The 23,290-nt window shown below is 38.8% G+C and overlaps 2 protein-coding genes across 2 annotated transcripts in view; one reads left to right on the top strand and one right to left on the bottom strand.

Annotated features, from left to right (window-relative positions):
• The window catches only part of ACE2 (angiotensin converting enzyme 2), an 84,651-nt gene extending 66,965 nt beyond the window's left edge, over positions 1-17,686 (top strand). The window contains exons 10-19 of the mRNA XM_058441404.1: positions 412-638; positions 2,908-3,052; positions 5,259-5,357; positions 6,396-6,518; positions 6,924-7,096; positions 8,362-8,420; positions 10,881-10,981; positions 12,348-12,464; positions 14,492-14,686; positions 16,702-17,686. Of these exons, the coding sequence (XP_058297387.1) occupies positions 412-638; positions 2,908-3,052; positions 5,259-5,357; positions 6,396-6,518; positions 6,924-7,096; positions 8,362-8,420; positions 10,881-10,981; positions 12,348-12,464; positions 14,492-14,686; positions 16,702-16,810 (1,348 nt within the window). The 3' untranslated portion in view covers positions 16,811-17,686. The remainder of the gene's footprint in view (positions 1-411; positions 639-2,907; positions 3,053-5,258; positions 5,358-6,395; positions 6,519-6,923; positions 7,097-8,361; positions 8,421-10,880; positions 10,982-12,347; positions 12,465-14,491; positions 14,687-16,701) is intronic.
• A 4,505-nt stretch (positions 17,687-22,191) lies between these two features.
• BMX (BMX non-receptor tyrosine kinase) overlaps positions 22,192-23,290 on the bottom strand; it is a 56,359-nt gene continuing 55,260 nt past the window's right edge. The window contains exon 19 of the mRNA XM_032756616.2: positions 22,192-22,636. Coding sequence (XP_032612507.1) covers positions 22,562-22,636 — 75 coding nt within the window. The 3' untranslated portion in view covers positions 22,192-22,561. The remainder of the gene's footprint in view (positions 22,637-23,290) is intronic.

The following is a 23,290-nucleotide window of genomic DNA, read 5'->3' as shown; positions in this document are numbered from 1 at the left end:
CTACCGGGCAAACTCCTGCACATTGATTAAGGTCCAAATTGCTCATTGCATCCTCAGTCATGCCCTTCTTGGTGCTTCTAGGGGACTGTGCCTACATTCACTCATTTTTATGCTCAAGGCTGTGTGTACTGATCACTTATAGAGTACTTGCCTCAGAGTTCTTGTAGCAGAGAACTCTGCTTATCTGTCTTCCTGTTAGTCTATGAGCAAGAGAACAGGATTCAGCCATGCCCATTGCTTTATATTGAGCAACTAGTACTGTTTCTAGGACATAAGAGGTGGGTACTCAAGATTCACTGGTGAGTAAGTCTTGGAAAGATGATGCATGCTACCAAAACCCCATACAACTCCACTGTAAGGGTTAAATGAAAGTCAGTGAGATTCATTTTCATCTTGTCCATTTTCATGCAGGATCCTTATGTGCACAAAAGTGACAATGGACGACTTCCTGACAGCTCATCATGAGATGGGGCATATCCAGTATGATATGGCATATGCTGCACAACCTTTTCTGCTAAGAAATGGAGCTAATGAAGGATTCCATGAAGCTGTTGGGGAAATCATGTCACTTTCTGCAGCCACACCTAAGCATTTAAAATCCATTGGTCTTCTGTCACCCGAGTTTCAAGAAGACAATGGTATGGACATTTTCTTGTGGCTTGTTTTGGAGGTTCTTTAATCTGTTACGGGCAAAGGTATTTATTATCTTATGTAGGAAATATTTACTTTTTGCCACATAAGGTATAAGGTGTTTACGGGTAACTGGAAATTACTACTGGTGAAAAAATTTAAGTATATATCAGAACATGTCAACTTTTGGTTTTGTATTATTGAAAAGGGAATAAGAGAGGTAACTGAATGAATGGACTTGGGATCCTGTGAAATATCTAACAGAAGTTTTTTTCTTAAAGATGATGAAACAGTCTCACAGAACTGAAATGGCTTGTCCAATTAGTGTCAGCATTCTAACTAGACCCCTCTGGTTCTAGGTAAAAATTTCCCAAAACTTTAGAGTTGGAATAGATTCTAAAAACCATTTTATAGAGGAGTAAACTGAAGACAAGAGAGGGAAAGTAGCCTGAAGTCAAAACGCAATGTAGTGGCGGAATCAGAACAACAGCCCTAAAGTCTTTTCCATAATATTACGCAAAGCAAAGTATAGCTTTAAATTTTGAAATTCTTAAAGAACAGGTGGTTTAATATCAAGATTAGAAGGGATTGAAACATTTTGTTCATCCTGCTGAAGTGTGAATTTCCCCTGTAACATCCCCTTAGATCTGTGCTATCCTTCAACATTTCTGCCTGAGGCAGCCCATTTCCTTTTAGATGCCTTGGACTTGATGAAACATGACAAATGTTCAGGAGATCCAATTTCTTCAGTGAGGATGCCATGGTTTTTGATTCTTCCTCATAAATGGAGGACAAATAGAGCCTAATGCCTTCTTCTCTTCCGCATATTCTCTCCCCTAATTTTAGTTATTTGTGACATAAAGATCAGCTCCTCTGTCTGGAGCATTTGGTCGAGGAGGTCAAGGTCATGAGCTCCATCCTTGAGTAGACAATTCACTTTGCCTTGATCTGTGGTTCCAGATCCTTGGTGATCCCACAAGGGCCTGGGAGTGGGCCAGCGTAAAGCCTATCATCATGTTTGAAATAGTTACTGTAGGCAGAGTCCTAGTGGATTACAGACTAGTAGCAGCATCCTCCCATGAAGAGAGTAACAAACAAAGGTAGTTAACAGTAACCATAACTGCTTCCTAATTTTAAAATATCATTAATTCAAGTCAATGAACAGATATTTTATTATTTTTAAATATTCCCTGACAGCAGGTAAAAATGGTTGATGACTATGTTTCTTAAGATGGTATTAGATCAGTGATGAAATAATCTGTACAACAAACCCTGTGACACGAGTTTACCTATATAATAAACCTGGACACATAACCCTGAACCTAAAATAAAATTTTTTTTTTTAAAAAAGATGATATTAGACATGGTTAAACCACCGGTTTGGAAAACTCCTGCTTTTTTTCTTGACTCTGCCCCTGATTTGTGAATAATGTTCAATAAATTCCTTTATTCCTTCCATTCCTCCCTCCCTCTTTCTCTTTCTTTCTTCTTCCAAACATATTTATCGAGCACATACTGTGTGCAAGACATTTTTCTAGACACCAGAGACACAGTGATGTGAAAAGTAGATAACATCCCCTGCTTACATTTCAATGCATTTCCTTTGTACACTAGAGATGAACTCCACTGCCTCTTTATGTCACTAATAAAGGATAAAATGAAATAACATGATTTGTTAAAGCATTTTAAATTCTTGGTAAGGAAGATACCCTTACATTTAAAGTACATTGTACTTTTCACCACCCGGTGGATAGTGCCCTCCAGGAGGGCTCTTTTGTTTTATTTCTCCTCCCTGGTTTACAGGCTTTTCACTGAATCTGTTTAGTATTTGTTTATTTAACAAAGACTCACAGAAGGCATCACGTAGCAGACATGGGACTAGGTTATGCAGTCTTAAATGAGACATTAACAGTCACTGACTTCGTGGAGCTTTCCAGAATAAACAGTGTGACTGGGAAAGTGGATGAAATAGCTCTAATGAACTCTGATAAGAGGTATTTAAGGGAGGAAACCGAAACTAATGAAGAAAATGAGGATTAGAAGTAACTTTGGGTTTTATTTACCTGTTCTGTTCCAGGGCTTCAACCTACTCCAAATCCCTTAGCTGAGAAAATAAATATATACATATTATTATGAATACTGTTAATTTTTCTCATGTATCTTTATAGTAAGTACATCTTGAGGAATAATATTTTGAGGTTAGGAAAATTCTCTTTAACACAAAACATCCACTGTCATCTTCATTGTAATATTTATCCTTTTCCATTTTACTTTCAGAAACAGAAATAAACTTCCTGCTCAAACAAGCACTCACGATTGTTGGGACTCTGCCATTTACTTACATGTTAGAGAAGTGGAGGTGGATGGTCTTTAAAGGTGAAATTCCCAAAGACCAGTGGATGAAAAAGTGGTGGGAGATGAAGTAAGTCAATGAGTATGCAATCAGTAAAATGTTTTCTAATGAGTTTGCTGTGTATTTAAAAGCATTTGACTGGCATGTACACACACACACACACACACACACACAGGCACACATTAACTAACTACTTTTTGTATTTTTAGTTTGTTATATTTTATATTTTAGTCTCCATTTGGATACCATCTCCTCAGATAAAATTTCCTTGGGTCAGGTGACACTACTTCATACTCTATATTCTTAAGTATTGGCTTACTCATTAAACTATGATGTTATGTTGAAAGTGATCAATTTATTCATTTTACATATTCTTTTATCCAGTCTTTTAAACAAAATGGCGACCCCACATTTTAGGCAAAGCATTGGGGATCCAATGCTAATAATTTCAGGTATGGTCCTCAACCCCAAAAAATGTTTAGTTTATGGCAGGATGTGGAAAATTAAACCACTGCAATTTGTAGTGTTGTGATGAGAGGGTACAGGGTCCGTTAGTGTCCAGGGGAGATCCAAAGCCCAACTGGGGTTGTCAGATGAGGAGAGGCATTTAAGCCCTGAGAAAGATGTGGGTGTAGAGGGGAACACAGAGAATTCCAAGCTCGAGAGAACCTGACACATTTGGGCAACAGTGACCATTTCCATGGTTGCAGCACTACATTACTCATTGCTGTGTCACAAGTGCCTCACACTGTGCCTGTCAAATGCAGGTATGAAATAAATAGGTTTTTGGATGAAGGAATTCTAAGAGAAAAAGAAAAAGAAGGAAAAAAAGAAAGGAGAGAGGGAGGGAGAGAATGGAAAAAAGAAAGAAATCTATCTTCTTTTTACCATCATAGACCCTGGTCAATTATTTCTTTCTTTATTTTTCTTATATTTTCTTTTTGAAGTGAAGATCTCCTGTGTAACAAGCAGTTCCACATGCACAGGTTTAAAACAGTACACTTCTTCTGTCAAGATTCTCTCTGTTAACATAAATCTTACTTGGGAGGAAATACGCAGCACCTATAAGAACTGTTTCCAGTGTTTAAATATTACTGAAGTTATGTCTACAATGATCCTGCAATTTTAAAGAAAAAATGTATTCCATTTAATCAAGGCCAAATACATGATTTTGCTACCGTTTTTTCTGGTTGGATTAATCTTTTGATCCCTCTTAGCTTACTTTAAAGGCACATGGAATCAGATCCTTAGAGTGATTCATTAATGCATCAATTGTTCCTTTGTTCAATAAATATAAAGGAATTCTTTCCGTAGTGTCAGGCACCATGTTTGACATTGGAATTAGAGAGAAGACCAAGACACAGCCCCACCCTCTAGGAGCTCAAGTCTCTAGGGCAAGAAGTTACTATAGGTGAATAATTGCAAAACAGGGAGATAAATGGCAAAGGAGGCACAACTAGAGAAGGCTAAAGGAGATTGAGGGGTTAATTCTGCCAGAAGGTGGATGGGATCAGGGCCAGGCTTCACAGAGGAGGGAACACTTGAGCTAGGTAGGTGTGGAGAATAAGTAAGATTTCAATTTTATTAAATTCTCTCTGCCAGGAGTACATGAAGTGTGGTGCCTGAGAGGAATTATTAGGGCTTTCACTGTACATTTTTGGCCATGCAATGCACTTTATGAATTTTATTAAATTAGTCTTTTGAAGACATAGCTATTTTCCAAGGGTATATTCTGGCTGAATTAATTAAAACTAAGAGATAACCACATAATGAGCTTTACTGTCTGATTTTTAAAAATTTTTTATTTATTTTTTATTTTTGTAGGTGATTTTTTTTTACATTGTTTCTATTTCACCCAACAACCATTTCTAATATGAATACCATTGATTGGCTGGACACGGTGGTGCCTGTAATTGCAGCATTTTGGGAGGCTGAGGTGGGCAGATCACTTGAGGCCAGGAGTTCGAGACCAGCCTGGCCAACATGGTGAAACCCCGTATCTATTAAAAATACACAAATTAGTTAGATGTGGTGGCACACACCTATAAACCAAGCTACTTGGGAGGCTGAGATGGGAGAATCGCTTGAACCTGGGAGGCGGAGGTTGCAGTGAGCCAAGATCGTGCCACTGCACTACAGCCTGGGTGACAGAGTGAGACTCTGTCTCAAAAAAAAAAATTTTGATTGATAAAACTGCACTAGTTATGCCCACCTGCTTGTGATGCTTGTGATGGGTGATCCACAGCTAATGTATTGTTTTCTTTTCTCCCCAAAGGCGAGAGATAGTTGGGGTGGTGGAACCTGTGCCCCATGATGAAACATACTGTGACCCCGCATCTCTGTTCCATGTTTCTAATGATTACTCATTCATTCGGTAAATTACAGTTTTCTTGTTTCTGTTTAACTTCTAGGATTTGTGGGCAGCTGTGCTAATAACGACAAAAAGTAGGGACAAATGAAGTGATAATTATAATTTTTCTATTTCCACCCATAACTCCAAGCTCAATACAGATGCTCCTTGCTTTACAATGGGGTTACATCCCAATAAACTCATCATAAGTTGAAAATACCTTAAGAATGCACTGAATACACCTAACCTATGGAACACCAAAGCATAGCCTAGTCTACCTTAAACATGCTCAGAACACTCACATTAGCCTACTGTTGGGCAAAATCATCTAACACAAACCTTATTTTATAATAAAGTGTTCAATATCTCATGTAATTATTTAATACTGTGCTGAAAGTGAAAAACTTTGGGTACTTACCATTAACATACACAGCTGAAAGCACTATTGTAAAGTCGAAAAATCAAAAGTCCAACCATTGTAAGTTGGGAACTGTCTGTATAGATGATCAATTTCAATTCAATTTAAACTAACACAATTTATTGTGTTAAATTAAACTTGTGTAAGATTTTGTCTCTGTCATCAAGCAATCAATAGCATCATTGGGAGAAATAAAAAGTAGTTTTGTCTTCTTGTTACTGGCAGTTTATTGTACATTGTAATAGAAAGAGAATTTTTAACTCGAAGTCCAAAAACATATGTTCTTCACCTAGTAACCCCAGTCCTTGAATTTGCTGGAGCTCAGTTTATTTGTAAAATGAAAATAATATTATTGACCTGTTGTAAGGATGGATTTGCATCATTTATGTGAAAGGGCTATTAATCTGTAAAACACAAAACAAATGTTAGCTAACATTTAACAGAGTAATATTGCCATGTTTATCAACAGATACATAAAACGCAAATAGGTTATGATGAGTGTAGAGTTCATGTCTGGAGAAAGAGATTTGATCAGTATCTCTTTGGTTACTTGGGCTCCAGATTTAAATATATGCCCCAATCTATAACTCTAAGACAGTAAGTAAACACGGGACTGCTTTTTTGTTTCTTTGTCTCCTGTGCAGATATTACACAAGGACCCTTTACCAATTCCAGTTTCAAGAAGCACTTTGTCAAGCAGCTAAACATGAAGGCCCTCTGCACAAATGTGACATCTCAAACTCTACAGAAGCTGGACAGAAACTGCTGTAAGAAATACCTCAAAATGTTGAACCTCTCCTAGTATTCAGTATTACTCATTTCCATGCCTAGGTTTGAATTTGATTTCTTTGTTCTAAAAAGAAAATTTTATGGCCTCAAAATGTCCTCATTTACAAACCAAACATTAAATTTGTGGTCAGACAAGAACCTAGACCATACAACAATTGGATGGGCCACCTCTTTTCTCCCTATCATAACTACAGCCCTCTCTTCGTGGTAATTGGAAGGAAAGAGCGGTTTAGGGAGGAATATATCCGTTAATATGCATTCTTTTCTTATCTGCCAGAAGCAAATTTAGCCAAGTCAAAGAGAAGAAACCATAGATCATAGATGTAAATGTATGTACATCTGGAACCCCTCAAAAGGCCCTGAACCCCCTCTTTTTTGTGTAGCAATATGCTGAGGCTTGGAAAATCAGAACCCTGGACCCTAGCGTTGGAAAATGTTGTAGGAGCAAAGAACATGAATGTGAGACCACTGCTCAACTACTTTGAGCCCTTATTTACCTGGCTGAAAGACCAGAACAAGAATTCTTTTGTGGGATGGAGTACCGACTGGAGTCCATGTGAGTACACCCAGTTGACAAGTTTCACACCCATTCCTTGTCTACTTCGTCTAGTCTCCTTTGGCCCCAGTCTCATGAGGACTTGTGACACAGCTGAGAATGTTTCTTTCTCTGTAGTACCTGCTTCTTTCTCTGCTATGGTGACAGCTGCCATTTTATGGGAGAAAAATCACAACTGTCGAGCACCTATGTATGAGACATAGTGAAGGCAACTGTACAGACAAACACAGATGCATGCACATGTGTGCATACACATACAAGAGTGTGTATTCTTTCGTCTGTTTTATTAGTCTCATCTTTAAAATACATATTATAACTGTCTCCAACTAACTGTACTCGAATCCTGCTTTCCAAAGACAAATACTTTTTTTTAAACAATTTTAATGCTATTATCTCTTCTTTCTGGCCGTCACTTTCATATTTTTAAGTAATTTTCTTATATTGCTATTTTGTTATTGCTCGGTTTTAAACCTTCGCTTTGGTCTACTCTTCCACTTCCATTTCTTGCTCTTCCAATAAGGCCTTATAATGATTTTTAGTAAAACAGTTATCAATGTTTACATCGCTATGCCTGAAGAGCCAAGTAATGTACTATTTTGTGTCCTTTCTTATGTGGCTTGTTGTTTGTCTCAAAGTTTCTACTTGCCTGAATTTTTTGGCCTACCTAATTTGCTATCTACGTTGTATTTGTTTTTCTCCCAAATATTTCAACATATCTATTCTTTTCAGTCTCATTTTTTTTTCCCTAGAGACTTCCTTCTTGGAGTCTTATATTCTCCTTTCCCAACATTTGTTGTTCTCCTGGGTTGAATCCACTGCTTCCTAGATTCCATGTCTTCTTTCTTGGATTACCTCTTGTTTTTCTGGAGCATAGCCTCCAACTGACTGTCTAAGGAAGGGCACAAGGGGTAGGAGGATCAACTGGTCTCCAAAGTGGTTTTAACCACACCCTGACTTCCATTCCTCTTCTTTTCAGCCCAGTATTATTTTCCCACCCTCACCTGTGCTTGAATTCCAACCCTCTTTTGGATTTTTTGGCTCTTTGTGGGTCTGTGCCCCCTCTGTGTACAAATTAGGTCATGGCTTCCTGTCCCTGAGAAAGCAGTTACCCCTGTCTCATCATTTCTCGTTTTCCAAAAGTCTGTTGATACCTTTAAAAGATCCCTTTACTATCACTTTAGTGGGATCTTGGAAGGAAAAGGAAATAAGCACATGTGGGCAATCTGTCGTCTGTAACCAGCAGTCTGCTATTTCTCTTTAATCAGATGCAGACCAAAGCATCAAAGTGAGGATAAGCCTAAAATCAGCTCTTGGAGATAAAGCAGTGAGTATTCTGGACAGTGAATTAATTATTTTTGAGTGCACAGTCTTCACTTAAATAGGGCACAATAAACCCATTTCAGTGTGAACTGAAGAGAGGCCATGTGGTTCTTTTCAAAACTATAAGTTCCAGATTCTGGCCTTTGGCTTTGGGTTTTTAAAGTAACCTATTCTTTATTGGATAAGCTAGTCCTACTTTTTATTGCCTTGAGGTGTTATGAACTTCAATGAGAAAACATCTGTATCAATCCTTAAATATCAGATACCAATCCTTTCAATTGACTCTTGTCACCATTACTTTTATTCTAGAAAGAGAATATGGTTATATTTTGAAAGGTAGTTTGTTTTTAGAAGCAGTACAGTTAGGTTTTTTTAGTTTGTTTTATTTTAGCTAATCATCTGTATCCTGGCTTCACTCAGAGTGTGGCCCATGGACCAGCAGCATTTGAATCACCTGGAAGCTTGTTAAAAATGCATAATTTCAAGCCTAGCCCTGGACCACTTAATCAGAATCTGCATTTTAGCAAGCCTCCAGGTGATTTGTATGTACAATCAAGGCTGGGAAGCGCTAATTTAGAACATTGCTTCTCAAACTTGGCTGCACAGTGGAATCACATGGGAAGTTTAAAAAATATTAATGCCTGGGTTATACACCTGCAGAGATTCTGATTTAATTGTTCTGGGGTATGGAGTCAAGAGTTGGGCATCAAGAGTGTTTAAAGCTCCCCAGGTGATTCTAGTCACAGCAAAGTTTGAGAACAACTTATTTAGGGAAATGCATTTTGGGGGTAACAAAATATTTTACAGGAAATTATGTTATTTACACCTTAATGTGAATTATTTACTTAGCTATTGCTCTCTCCTTAACATCTGTCTCAGGTGATCCAGTCTGAGGAAGTAGTAGCTTTGATTGGGAAAGAGGAGAGGAAAGAGTAGTCTCGGGTAGATGGGGCTCAAAAGCCTGAGAGTGGGCATGACACCCTGAAGGCTTTGCAGGTTAGAAGTCAATCTGGGACTATTGGATAAAACGGTCCAAGATGCTACAGCAAATTGTTGTCTGCATTGGATAGATCCAAAGATTGTGTTTCTACCCCCTTACCTTTCCTGAAAAGTTAAACATTGTCCAAGATTCAGTAACACTTTTAGTATAATTTTCATAGGTAAGACATCAAAACATAAATAACTCAGGACTAAAAAGATGAACATTCAAGAAAGAAAAAATGAAAATGGAAGTGCATTTCTTTCCAATCGTTAAGAGTTCAAGTTCCTATTTCGTAATAATCATTGGGTGATTGTGGGACTATTTCTCTGTCATATTTTTATTAGCACTTCCTTGGCTTAGTGAATTTTAATTAGTCTCGGCGGATCAGGATATTTTCAATTATTTTTTTTCCTGACATTTATACTCATCCTCTTTCCATGCAGTGAGGGTTGGTAAATAGTATTCAGGGGGTTTGATGCTGTAATGTTCTGAGGCCAATTCACTGAGCAACAATCTGTTTTGATGAAACGAGATCATATATTTAGTGCATCTACACATCAGGGTCAGAATATCTGCTCAGTTCAAGCTATTTCATGGTGAATTCCAATGGATCTATGGCATTATTTTGAGAACTCAGCCTTTAAAATCTTTTATATTTTATATTTATAGAGATAGTAGCCAGACCGTTATTAGTAACAATATTAATAATATTATTACTATCAAAGGAACTCCTCCAAACCTGGGTGAAACCAAGCTGAAGTGAATGTAACAATTCTTTTGTGAAATATTATAATTTTTAAAGGGAAAGGAGAAACATACAACTAGTGCCATTCATTGATTCTTACTGCCAGCTACTGGAGGAAAGAGTGAATGCTTTCTTTTAAGTCTTTAAAAGCTATGCAAACATAAGCTATTTGTTTAGCACTGGAAAACAAGAACAAACAGATTAGCTTGCTGTTTACAAAGTATTATTTTTCATTCGAACTTCAAGTTTTTCTTTTACACTTATAGATAAGTACATTTCTGAGAACGTACCATAAAAATAGTAAAAACTGATTTTGTCCACAATGTACAGACATTTTGCTACAAAACCCACAATTTTGTTTGACTCCCATCGGTAAACCTACACTCAAGGTGTTAATTTCAGTTTACATCAAACTAAAGTAAAAGGACCCGTGAACCCAATGGTTCCTAAAGCATGGTTGCCTGACCAGCAGCATTACCACCACCTGGGAGTTTGTTAGAGCTGTAAATTATTGGGTTTCATCTCAGGCTTCCTGAATCAGACGCTGTAGGGGTGGACCCAGCACTCAGTGTTTTAACTAACCCTTCAGGTGATACGGATGCACACTTACGTTGAAGGTCACTGACTTAATGAACAGCAAGAATCTCTGGAATATTAAGAATAATTCTTGAGGAGTATCAGATTATAAATGTGTCTTATGAGTCCAGCTGAGCAGTGTCTTTCTTCTGAATTTGCAGTATGAATGGAACGACAATGAAATGTACCTGTTCCGATCATCTGTTGCATATGCCATGAGGGAGTACTTTTTAAAAGTCAAAAATCAGATGATTCTTTTTGGGTGAGTTGATTTGCTGGGTTCTCAAATTACTCCAACTAGGATTTCTCTTACTCTTGAGTCTGAGGAGATACTCTGCCTAAACTTTTCTTCAAGTGAAATTGATAAAAATCTCCTTGTAACTTATACTTCTTTGGTATCATGGAATTTGGGCGACTCCATAGAGGGCTGATCGTGCCTTATTTGACTTGTAGATTGCAAGAGTATTGTTCTTACTAAGCAGCTGTCACTTTCTTCTCAGAATGCTCTCACACACCCTCAGCACTGAAAGCAAAAAAAGGCAGAACTTCCTGCCTTCATTGACCTATATTCTAGTATATATGTTGTGTATGTGTCTATGTGTGTAATATGTAAGTGAAATATAGAATTACAAGGTACTAAGTGCTAGGGAGAAAAATATAAAAGGGTCTGGGGAGGGCTGGTGTGTGTGTGTGTGTGTGTTGGGCAGGGAGTAGGTCAATTTTAACCAAAATGGTCAGAAAAGACATCACTAATATTTGAACAAGTATATGAAGCAGGAGAGAGAGAGAGAGAGAGAGAGAGAGCAAGAGTGAGAGAGCGAGAGCGAGAGCCAGCAATGCAGACAATGGGGAAAGTGTCTCAGCTGGGGGAAACAGCAGGTGCAGACCCTGAGGAAGGAATATCCTCGGCCTGTTAAAGGACCAGCAAGGAGGCCAGTGGCTGGAGCAGATTAGAAGACAAGTGGAGACGTAGCCAGGACGATGTTAGGGGCGTAGAGGAAGGAGGGAGAGACAAAAGGTCATGTGGGCCTTGAAGGCCATTCTAAGGACTTTGGCTTTTATTCTGAGTCAGATGGGTAGTCACTCAAGGGCTATAAGCCACACGATCTATCTTATTTTGTGCTAGGATCACTTGACAGCTGTGAGAGCACAGGCGTGTCACATCATATGGTAGACCCCACTCATTACCTTCATCCATGGGTGCAACACGACATTTTCTGCTGGGTAGGACCAGGTTGTGGGTATAAATCTCTGCGTGTGGTACTGAGCCATCTCTGCCCACCACATTGTTTGCCACAATCCTGGGCCACCAATTATTCCTTGATTCTCCTGCTGTTTTCAGTTTGGAAATTTTCTATCATTGAAAAAGATGTGGGTTTTATATGAAGGCAGAACAAATAGTGCCGAAACTTGATATCACAATTTTTATGTAGTTGATTTCATGTGCTTTGGGCAGCATTAATGTTTTTTTTTTTTTGACAATTACATCCTCTTATTGTTTGCCCTCCCCCATGTCTCTACCCTGTGATCCTCTCTCTAATCTCCTTTTCACCAGCAGGGGAAGTCTTCATTCTCTTTATTGTGTCCTCTGTGCCACAAGTGAAGATATTTGTTTTGTTTCTCTACAGGGAGGAGGACGTGCGAGTGGCTAATTTGAAACCAAGAATCTCCTTTAATTTCTTTGTCACTGCACCTAAAAATGTATCTGACATCATTCCTAGAACTGAAGTTGAAAAGGCCATCAGGTGACATTTTACTTTCATCTAAGGGTGAGGGGGTTAACAAATACAACAACAATAACCAGTATTTTGTGTGTTTTTCCTGTGTGCCAAGCATTATTCTGAGTCATTTACGTGTATGTTACCTCATGCTACAAACTCCATGTAATTCCAGAAGGATCCCACAGCAAGGGAATAATCTTGATTTGAGTTCCCCCAGATGTAGGCCCTTACAAAAGGGAAGGAAAACTACAGATTACATGTTATCAAGCAAGTTACCACTATGGGCAACTAGAGCTCAGTCCTGCTGGGAAATGTGGACAGACTGTGTAGAATGTGCACCTGAATTGTCCCATCAGAGGGCTGAGGAAGCTGGGGTATTTATTTACCACCTCCCATCAGTTATTGGCTGAGAACTGCTTCCAGGTGGCATTTATTTCCCAGCATTTCAGCCCTGCAGGCAGGGCAGATCTTGTGGTCTGAGAATGCTCTCTGGTAAAGGGGAGCAGGTGCTGGTTGAAGAAAGTCTGGCTAGAACTCATGGAAAATAGTAAGTGCAGAAGGGACATGGACAGGTATTGCCATCATTTGCTCTCGGGACTTTGACGTAGGGTTCATTTAACTGCCCAAATCCTGAAACAAGGTAGGCAAGTACAGGATTCCTTACGTATTGCTTGGCCTCTACGCTAGGTGAGGGACTTGCAATGAATGTTTAGAAGAAACAGTACGTCCAATTTGCCTCAATTGTTTCCCACAACAGACAGCAGGAGTGAAGAATGGATTGACCTTGCAGATGGTTTCCTGTCATTATGAAAAGGCTTAATATACCTACTACTTCTGGGCAGCTCACTAGGTGGCCCTCTCGAGCTGCATCAGAGTCCTGTTTAACTTTGCTGGGCAGGGTGTGCCTAGAAAATCTGGCTTGGTTGGAGTATATGACCCAACTGTGCCCAGAGACTCACTCACTGCCTCCAGAAGACTTGTGTCTGTCTTAGGGAAAACTTCCGGCTGAGATCTTTATGAAAAAGCTCAGCCTTCCTGGATACTCAGCTGCAAGCTACAGGGGACCTCAAACTCTCTGTTTCCAGGATGACTCTTTTCAGATCTTTTCTGGCTGAGGATTGCAGGGGTTACCTGACTAATTCTGTGTTGATCTCTCTCCTTCTCTGGTGGACTCTGACCTCCTGATCTGGGCTATACCCAAGGGTAGGAAGATGAGATGCCAGATACTTTGGTCTTTGATCCAGAATGTTCTCCATATCACTGGTTTTTTTTTTTCTTTAAACAATCTTTATCCTTTTGCCTCCATAAAAGTCAGCCGTCTCCCATCCCAGTGCTGAAGAAACTGACAAAGTTCCCTTTCCTATGTGCCTCCCCAGTGCTACCTCCAAATGCCAATATCTTTTATTTGGAAAATATTACTATAGAGACTTGGTCATAGGACCGATTCATTTGTATAATAGAAGAGGTGTATCCAATTATCCGTTTCCATTATTTGATATAAAGTCATTGTAGATGTACTCTGACAGAAGGGAAATTCTTGCCAAATATGCTAACTTTGCCCTTAAACACAGCAGTCACAAATGAATAAATGTCAACCATTTATACATTTCCACGCTTGCAACTCAATTTTCCAATGGAGCTGTTGATGAACCTAATCTAGGTTGCAAGGCATGAAAGATGCATAATTGTCGAAGACTTATATCTTTAATTAGACCTATTTACTTTGCTCTTATTATGATTTTGGGTGTATATTCCTTTTTTTTTTTTTTTTTTTTTTTTGAGACGGAGTCTTGCTCTGTCACCCAGGCTAGAGGGCAGTGGCGCGATCTCGGCTCACTGCAACCTCTGCCTCCCCGGTTCAAGCGATTCTCCTGCCTCAGTCTTCCAAGTAGCTGGGACTACAGACATGCACCACCATGCCTGGCTAGGTGTATATTCTTATGATAAGCTCTATTAAATCCTTTCAGGAACAATGATATAAACAGTAAATAACTACACACAATTTTATTTTGTCTAAGTGTCCCCTTTGCTGTTTTTTGCTTTGCAAATAGGATGTCCCGGAGCCGTATCAATGATGCTTTCCGTCTGAATGACAACAGCCTGGAGTTTCTGGGGATACAGCCAACACTTGGACCTCCTAACCAGCCCACTGTTACCATATGGCTGATTGTTTTTGGAGTTGTGATGGGAGTGATAGTGGTTGGCATTGTCATCCTGATCTTCGCTGGCATCAGAGATCGAAAGAAGTAAGTGGCCTTTCCTAGACTTAACTATCCAAAAATAGAAAGATTTAGAGAACAGTAACTGGAAAATTTTCAGTAAGTGGTAGATTGTATAGCCCAATTACTTAGTTGGACAATTTTGCACCTAAATACTCTGATGCATTCCCTAGAAATTTACTAGATGTCATCAGCAGTTCATCTTCCTAGTAAGCCCACACAGTGAGTATCTGGCCTGGGATTTATTAGCATGCCCTAGTAAACTCCATCCCAGCCACAGTGTCATTTCCCTCCTACGAAGAGGCACTGCAAACTCGGCAGGTATGGGTGGACTCAGGGAATGGTTCTCACTGCTCTCACTGCTGAATCCTTTTCAGTCTAAAAGTAGGGACTGGATTGCTGGAGACTGGATTGCTGATGGGTTTGAACCGTGAAATTGTTCACGAATGGGCTGTGAGATTTCTTTGAAACTGCTACTCGTGTTTTTGATTATTTGTTTGTTTGTTTGTTTGTTGAGACAGAGTCTTGCTCTGTCACCCAGGCTGGAGTGCAGTGGTGCAATCATAGTTCATTGCAGCCTCGATCTCCCAGGCTTAAGTGATCATCCCACCTCAGCTTCCTGAGTAGCTGGGACTACAGGGGTGCGCCACCACGCTCAGCTAATTTTTGTATTTTTTGTGGAGGCAGGGTTTTGTCATGTTGCCCAAGTTGTTCTTGAACTCCTGAGTTCAAGCAATCTGCCTGCCTCGCCCTCCGGTGCTGGGATTACAGGCGTGAGCCACCGTGCCCTGCCCAAACTGCTACTCTTTACTCACTTTTATTTCTCAGGGGTAGCTCAGACTCTATATCATTCTCTCAGTTCATGGTTAGGCACGCTCTAATTTGTTCCTGAACTGAAGATCAAAGTTCATTGAGGATTTAAATTACTAGAGACCTGATTTCTAGTCTTGCTTTGCTACTAGATGTTTTTCTTCTGTCCTTACGAAATTGACTCTTGCTGGGCTTATGGAATGAAGGTTAATATTTTATAGCACCTAACAAAACTCTATGCACACCTCAGGTTGTTTAAACATATTCTTGATTGAATCTCTATGTGTGCTAGTCTATTTTGCTCAATTTTCTTCACTATAGAGATTTTTCGGTTCCCCAAAATAGCTTCATCTAAAAAGTTAGGCATTCAGTGTGTAATACATTCATATGGTTAAAATTAAAAAATACAAAGGTGAACATGAAGAGTCTTCCTTACCACCTTTTGCCTCCAAGTTCTCTTCCCAAAGCCAAACAAAGTTATCAGTTCCTTGGAGATACACACACACACACACACACACACACACACACACACACATATAGTCTTTTTTTCTTTTTTCTCGGACATATATATATATATATATATATATATCTCCTTTTTAGTATACAAATATATACTTTTTTAGTGCGTATATATGTGTGTATGTGCATATGTATATCTCATTTTTTAGTATACAAATGTTAGCAGGCTATAAACAATGCTCTGCATATTTTGTTTTCCACTTAATGGTTTTTTAAAATTTTTATTTATATGGGTGTGATCCACCACACCCAGCCCACTTAATGTGTTTTAGAGATCATTACACATTAGTTGCACAAAAAACTTCTCCTTTTTTCTGGCAGTATAATTTCCCATTTCATGAACGGATTGTAATTTTGATAAACAGTCATCTGTTGATGAACTTTTATGTTGTTTCCAAATATTTGTGTTTACTTAAAAAAAGGTGATGGCTTAATATAGGTAATTTCCTGAGTATGCCAATAGACCTGTAAGATGAATCCTAGCAGTGGGAAAGCTGGGTCAAAGCATACGTGCAATTGCTAATTTTGATAAATATTGCCAAATTGCCCTCAATAGCGGCTGTACCAATTTATACTCACATCAACAGTTTATGAAACTTCCTGTTCCTCCCGCCCAGCCTCCTTAACACAGATTGCCCTCAAACTTTTTGATCTTCATCAGTCCGATTGATTTTAACATAAGCATATTAAGGCAACCTTGCTCTACTTAACAGGAAAAATAAATCAAGAAGTGAAGAAAATCCTTATGCCTCCGTCGATATTAGCAAAGGAGAAAATAATCCAGGATTTGAAAACACTGATGATGTTCAGACCTCCTTTTAGAAAAATCTGTGTTTTTCCTCTTGAGGTGATTTTGTTGTATGTAAATGTTAATTTCATGGTATAGAAAATATAAGATGATAAAGATATCATTAAATGTCAAAACTATGACTCTGTTCAGAAAAAAAATTGTCCAAAGACAACATGGCCAAGGAGAGAGCATCTTCATTGACATTGCTTTCAGTATTTATTTCTGTCTCTGGATTTGACTTCTGTTCTGTTTCTTAATAAGGATTTCGTATTAGAGTATATTAGGGAAAGTGTGTATTTGGTCTCACAGGCTGTTCAGGGATAATCTACATGTAAATGTCTGTTGAATTTCTGAAGTTGAAAACAAGGATATGTCATTGGAGCAAGTGTTGGACCTTGTATGGAATATGGATGGATCACTTGTAAGGACAGTGCCTGGGAACTGGTGTAGCTGCAAGGATTGAGAATGGCATGCATTAGCTCACTTTCATTTAATCCATTGTCAAGGATGACATGCTTTCTTCACATTAACTCAATCCAAGTACTATGGTGATTTGCCTACAGTGATGTTTGGAATCGATCACGCTTTCTTCAAGGTGACAGGTCTAAAGAGAGAAGAATCCAGGGAACAGGTAGAGGACATTGCTTTTTCACTTCCAAGCTGCTTGATCAACATCTCCCTGACAACACAAAACTAGCACCAGGGGCCTCCGTGAACTCCCAGAGCATGCCTGATAGAAACTCATTTCTACTGTTCTCTAACTGTGGAGTGAATGGAAATTCCAACTGTATGTTCACCCTCTGAAGTGGGTACCCAGTCTCTTAAATCTTTTGTATTTGCTCACAGTATTTGAGTAGTGCTGAGCACAAAGCAGACACTCAATAAATGCTAGATTTACACACTCCTTATGCTTACTTATGTGCTGGGGCTTCTTTACGTTTTGTCTGCTTTTCAGTTCTATGAACAAAGTTATCATCTGAGTGTCTGGGGCTCCTGGCCTTCTAAATGTCTCGTGATATATTGCAAATTCTCAGATTGCTTTATTGTACAGAGCAATTGTAAAACTGGTCCCAAAAAAGTTATGTACAGAGTGTATACGCCATCAGATTAGGAACCAAACCTGATGCTGCTTTTATATTTCTCACAGTCACTACCCCAGTGTGAGCACAGCATTTCTTAGATACCTGAAGATTGGTTAAAACTAGATTAAATAGATTAACATATCTAAACTCTACGCATTAACTCATTCTATGTGGTGACCAGCATAATGTTACAATGACTTTGTACTTTATAAATTCTCTATGGTAATGGTGGATCAATTAGCCAAGTGAAGGGAAGATGAGTTTCATAATCTATTAAATAACCTCAAAATAAGGGTCATTTGAGGCTCTTTGATGTCTTAATTATCTGATACCCAGGTAGCAGAGATAGAGTTCTTTGTTATTTTACGAGATACAATCAACATTTCGCATCACCATCTGCATCATCCTGCCATTCACTGGGCCCACAGCTTGGGGCAACATACAATATAATTTACTCCTCGGCTAAGCAACCGTTTCATAGACAGTTTTGTCTTTTATCTTGCATATGTCCCGTCTTCTCTACTATATCATGAAAATCTTCTGTCAAGCTACTGCTGTCTAAACATCCTTTGTAGTTGCCACAAGGTCTTTATGAAGTTCATAAACTTGGTTCAACACAGTGCAAGAATAATTTCTGCAGGAACCAATTTCATCATCTAACATCTTCAAAAGAGCCTCCCCAGACAGGGCAAAGGACCCATGTGCATGTGACATAGTGTCCAACTGTAACACAGAAAGAAAAACCTGCTTATTTCCGTAACTTAATTTTGGGGTTTTCTCCAGAACAGTTCTCACTGTGCCCACCAGGTAACGCTTGTGGTCCTTCTCCTGTGTAGCAGCATCCTCTGAAAGGATGGAGACTCTACAAAGAGGGACTGGTGCCTGGGCCTAGGGTGGAAGTTGGCAAACAATGGCCCATGGGCCAAATCCCTCCCATCACATTTTTTGTTTTGTTTTGTTTTGTTTTATTCTGTTCTGTTTTGAGACGGAGTCTTGCTCTGTCGCCGAGGCTGGAGTGCAGTGGCGCGATCTTGGCTCACTGCAACCTCTGCCCCCTGGGTTCAAGTGATTCTCCTGCCTCAGCCTCCCGAGTAGCTGGGACTACAGGTGTGTGCCACCACACCCAGCTAATTTTTTGTGTTTTTTAGTAGAGAGGGGGTTTCACCATTTGGCCAGGCTGGTCTCAAACTCCTGACCTCAGGTGATCGGCCTGACTCGGCCTCCCCAAGTGCTGGGATTACAGGCGTGAGTCATTGTGCCCGGCCACCCCACCACCTGTTTTTGTCTGGCCTGTGAACTAAGAGTGATTTTTACATTTTTAAGTGGTTGAAAAAAATTAGAATAAGATTTCATGATAAATGAAAATGATATGAAATTCAAATTTCAGTGTCCATAAATAAAGTTTTATTGGAACCCAGCCACACCCATTCATTTTCATATTGTCTAGGGCTGCTTTCATGCTACAGAGCAGAGCTGAGTAGTTGAAGTAGAGACGGCATGGCCCACAAAGCCATTTACAGACAAACTTTGCCAAACCCTGGGCTATAAGGAAGCAAGGATTAAATGAAACTGCAAATGCAAAAGGGCCGTTGTGGAGCTCACAGACCAGAGAAACGTAGTGATCAGGCCAGAAAGGGCAGGTGCTAGCTTCCTCTTCTCTGGTGTCTCTCAATGAGCTATTCTTCCTCATTTGAGACCCTCCTCCCTCCACATTTAGGTAAAGATGGGGCCTTAGGTCCAATCTCTCCTCTTCATAAACCCACTCCCAAGATAGAATAAAAACTGAGAAACTCAACTTGCTAAATCTACTGTGTTGGAATCTTAATGAACTCAAGTAGATATGAGGTGAGTTTTGCCAGACCCTCTTGACTTTGTGTTTGACTTCTGGCAGGTCAGAAAATGCTAAGCAAGACAAGGGAGCATCTGTTGGATTTTACCTGGCAAGTGATTTATCTGAACTTGCTCTGCAGCCTGCCCTTTGGGAAAGTTTCTTACCACATAGTCTTCCTTTTTCTTCACTGCCAAAAGAGTGTAGGCCGACACTTGGTTTAAGATAACAGTAAATTCTGCATATCACCACTAAACACAGTTATACAGCATTAAAAAATCATTATGCACGTTTGAAATACTATGAATAGTGTTCTTTTACTTGGCTCCTCCTAGCATCACTGGACTTGTTTTCTGATAAACCTCTAGTGGTACCTTAAATTGCTGCCTGACTTGATTTTTGCAGCTAGGCTTCTAAGCAGGGCTTTGGCCTCTTTTCATAGTAAAGAATTCTGTATTGTTTGCATTTTTGCAACAAGCGTGTATTTTGTTATAAAGAGGATTATTTTTAAAAGGTAAATATACAAAAATAAGAAGAAGAAAGGAAAAAAATCTTCAAGAGGGAGACCAGAAAGAGCCAGCTTGTGCATGAGCTCATCCTCTGAGTGGGGAAACAGTCTGTGGTGCAGGAAAGGCTGGCACCCCCATCGGACTGTGGGTCCATTGAGAAAGAGGGTTTGGGTCACCTGTTCTTTCTTTTCTCTTGGGTAGGAAAAAACCTAGCATACAGTCAACACTACAAAAAAAACTACAAAAATAAAATATACAAATGCCCTAGTGATTATTTTGAGTTACATTTAATTATAAATTGAGATTTGCGTGCCTCTGTAAAAAATAGAAGACTGTTAACGAGTGTCAATTCTCTGTTGAAATGAAGGAATTATTAATGAAATGTCGAGAAACAAATAAGCAAGAGGGGGCATTGAAACTAGCTGGTGGCTGAAGGACAGAGTGGGATGAGAGTCTCTGAGAGATTATTGACTGATCTCTGGAAAATAGCAGCAGGGTTTAATTGGGGTGTCTCTTCATTGTAATGGTGCCCTCTGCAGAATCTGTCTCTCCCTTCTTGACATTATAGAAAAGACAATGGAATACTCGGAAAGAGGTTAAAACCTGTGGGTTCACTAGCAGGCTGCGAAGAAGGGCATCCGCAGGTACTGTTTTAAAGCTGAAATACTATTTAGTAATAGGCATGAGAAGCTAAAATAGTACTTCTATATTTTTGTGTTAAGATAGCAGACTGAAATAGAAACTTCAGTTATCAAACTAGCCAGAAGCCCCAGATCCCCAAACTCAAGGATTTAAGATGATTAGACAGATGGTCACCAAAATTAGTCCACAAGTAGAAGAATTTACAGCACCATGTCATACATAGTTCATCCTAATTTCTACCAACTTCACTGGGCAACAATCAGTCATTTTATCTCCCTCAATGACTCTTGTTATCTTCAGACCTGAAACTGATTTGGAGACCATGGGGCCCACAAACCTCATCAGAGTAACATGTGTTCATTGAGTACACATGTAGACATGAGAATCTCCACTTTCCCCTTTTTTCTCTTGGTAAAATGTTCACAAATGTGCAGGTAACACCTGCTACTCCAGCCATTCAGGCCTTAAATCTGCAGCTCTACATTTTGTATCCAGGTCTTGAGATTTGGGAAATAGAAAATTTTTATCTAAAAAATGAAAGTACTTTTGGTTATCAAACTCAGACATTGAAATGAAAGTGCAGTTATGTCATTCTCCCCCTTTAAATTATGTATTCATCTCTTGAAACTGTTCACTATTGCCACAAGTAGATATATATTACACTAATAATACCACATTGGACACTATATCTCATACCGTAAACCATAATGATATATATCTAATCAATAACCAATGTTCTTTCTTTAAATAAATAAAAATTTCTGACAAACAACTCTGTATCAACCCACTCTCTGTCCCTTTGTTTTTGTCTTTACAACTCCTCTTGCAACTGCTGCTAATCAAAGTGTAGATTCCAGGCAACTTGAGTCTTTGCTCCTGGGTTATAATCCTTAAACTTGACCCAAATAAACTGTCTACTTAAAAAAAAAGATGATTAGAAAGCAACAATGTAAATAATTCTAGAAATTGTACCTTAGCATCTTAAAAAATTTGCTTTATGTGAAACATATTTAATATATTATTTAATATTATTTAATTTTAGTTTTATACATGACATAAAGAGTCATTGTACTAATCTGGGTATTAGACGAGAATTGTGCCATTTGGATTGGATAATGGACCACCTAATGATACCCCACCATATAATGAGGTCCCCTAGGGCAGTTCAGAACAACTGCTTCAGTAACAGCTGGGAGTTTGCTAAAAATACAAATTCACAGGCTGCACTCAGACCTCCTCCGCCAGGTTTTATGGAGGTAGTTTCTAGGAATCTTTTCATGAACTCTGCATTTGATTATCATGCCTACTGAAGTTTGAAAACATTGAAATATCAAGACAAGTGTCCACATTTCTGTACTTGGTAGTATATTTAATTGTTGTGACAATGACAATATAAAGAAAGGAATGCATATCCAATAAGTAATTTTTCAGTTCTGCTCAGTCTTTACACATGAACGGTGTCTATATTGCAGTCTGAAAATGTGCTTCTGCTATAGGCTGGAACGTGTTATATCAGGAGCAGCATAAACAAAATTACTAATTCGATCTAAATTTCAAGGAAATCTTTTGTTTCCTGCCTTGTTCATTTCTAAATAATAGACAATACAGAGAACACTATTAAAAACTAGCTAAATTACATTATGCCTTGCTACTTTCCTTAAAATGAATGAAAATGCTGGCCAGCATCTGTATTCATTCTTATCAGCACTCCTAATTTCTTCTTCAATGCTTGTCTTTTTCCCGAAGTGGTTCAATGGAAGACAGGAGTTGCTGAAATGTGGGACGCTTTTCTGGAAGCTAAACAAAAACAAGAAACCCAGTGTTTTAGATGATGAAAGTTATGATCAATGATAAAATATATAAAATATTTACATCTAAGTCCCAAAGCTAGCAACTTTTAGAATGTGGAAACACAACAGACATTTCAACTGAGGTCAGAAATAAGGCAAGGACGTTCACTATAATAACCACTCTTAACATTATGTTGAAGGTGTTAACCAATGCAATTGGAAAGCAAGAACAATTAGAGCCCCAATAATTGGAAAAGAAAAAGTCTCTTTATTTGCAAGCATTTTAGTGTATACCTGGAAAATCTGAGAGTATCAGTGTTAGAACAGTCTTAAAGAATAAAGGAATTCACTAGGAGAGCAGGATATAAAATTAACATACAAAATCAATAGCCTTCACATATACCTACAGTAACCACTTAGAAGTTATCATGGAAGAGAAAACCCCATTTATAATAGCAACGCCACCAAAATAAAACACTAAAAAAAGTCTCCCCCTCTAAAATGGGGACGACTTTAAAACAGTGCTGAAAAATGCAAATGTAGACTTGACTATATAAAAAAGCATCCCTGGCAAAGGATTCCCTATTTAATAAATGGTGCTGGGAAAACTGGCTAGCCATATGTAGAAAGCTGAAACTGGATCCCTTCCTTACACCTTATA

Source organism: Hylobates moloch, unplaced genomic scaffold (assembly GCF_009828535.3).
Source record: "Hylobates moloch isolate HMO894 unplaced genomic scaffold, HMol_V3 SCAFFOLD_7, whole genome shotgun sequence".
Lineage (NCBI taxonomy): Eukaryota > Metazoa > Chordata > Mammalia > Primates > Hylobatidae > Hylobates > Hylobates moloch.
The sequence above is the reverse complement of the archived record's forward strand: the minus strand, read 5'-3'. Positions and strand labels throughout refer to the sequence as shown.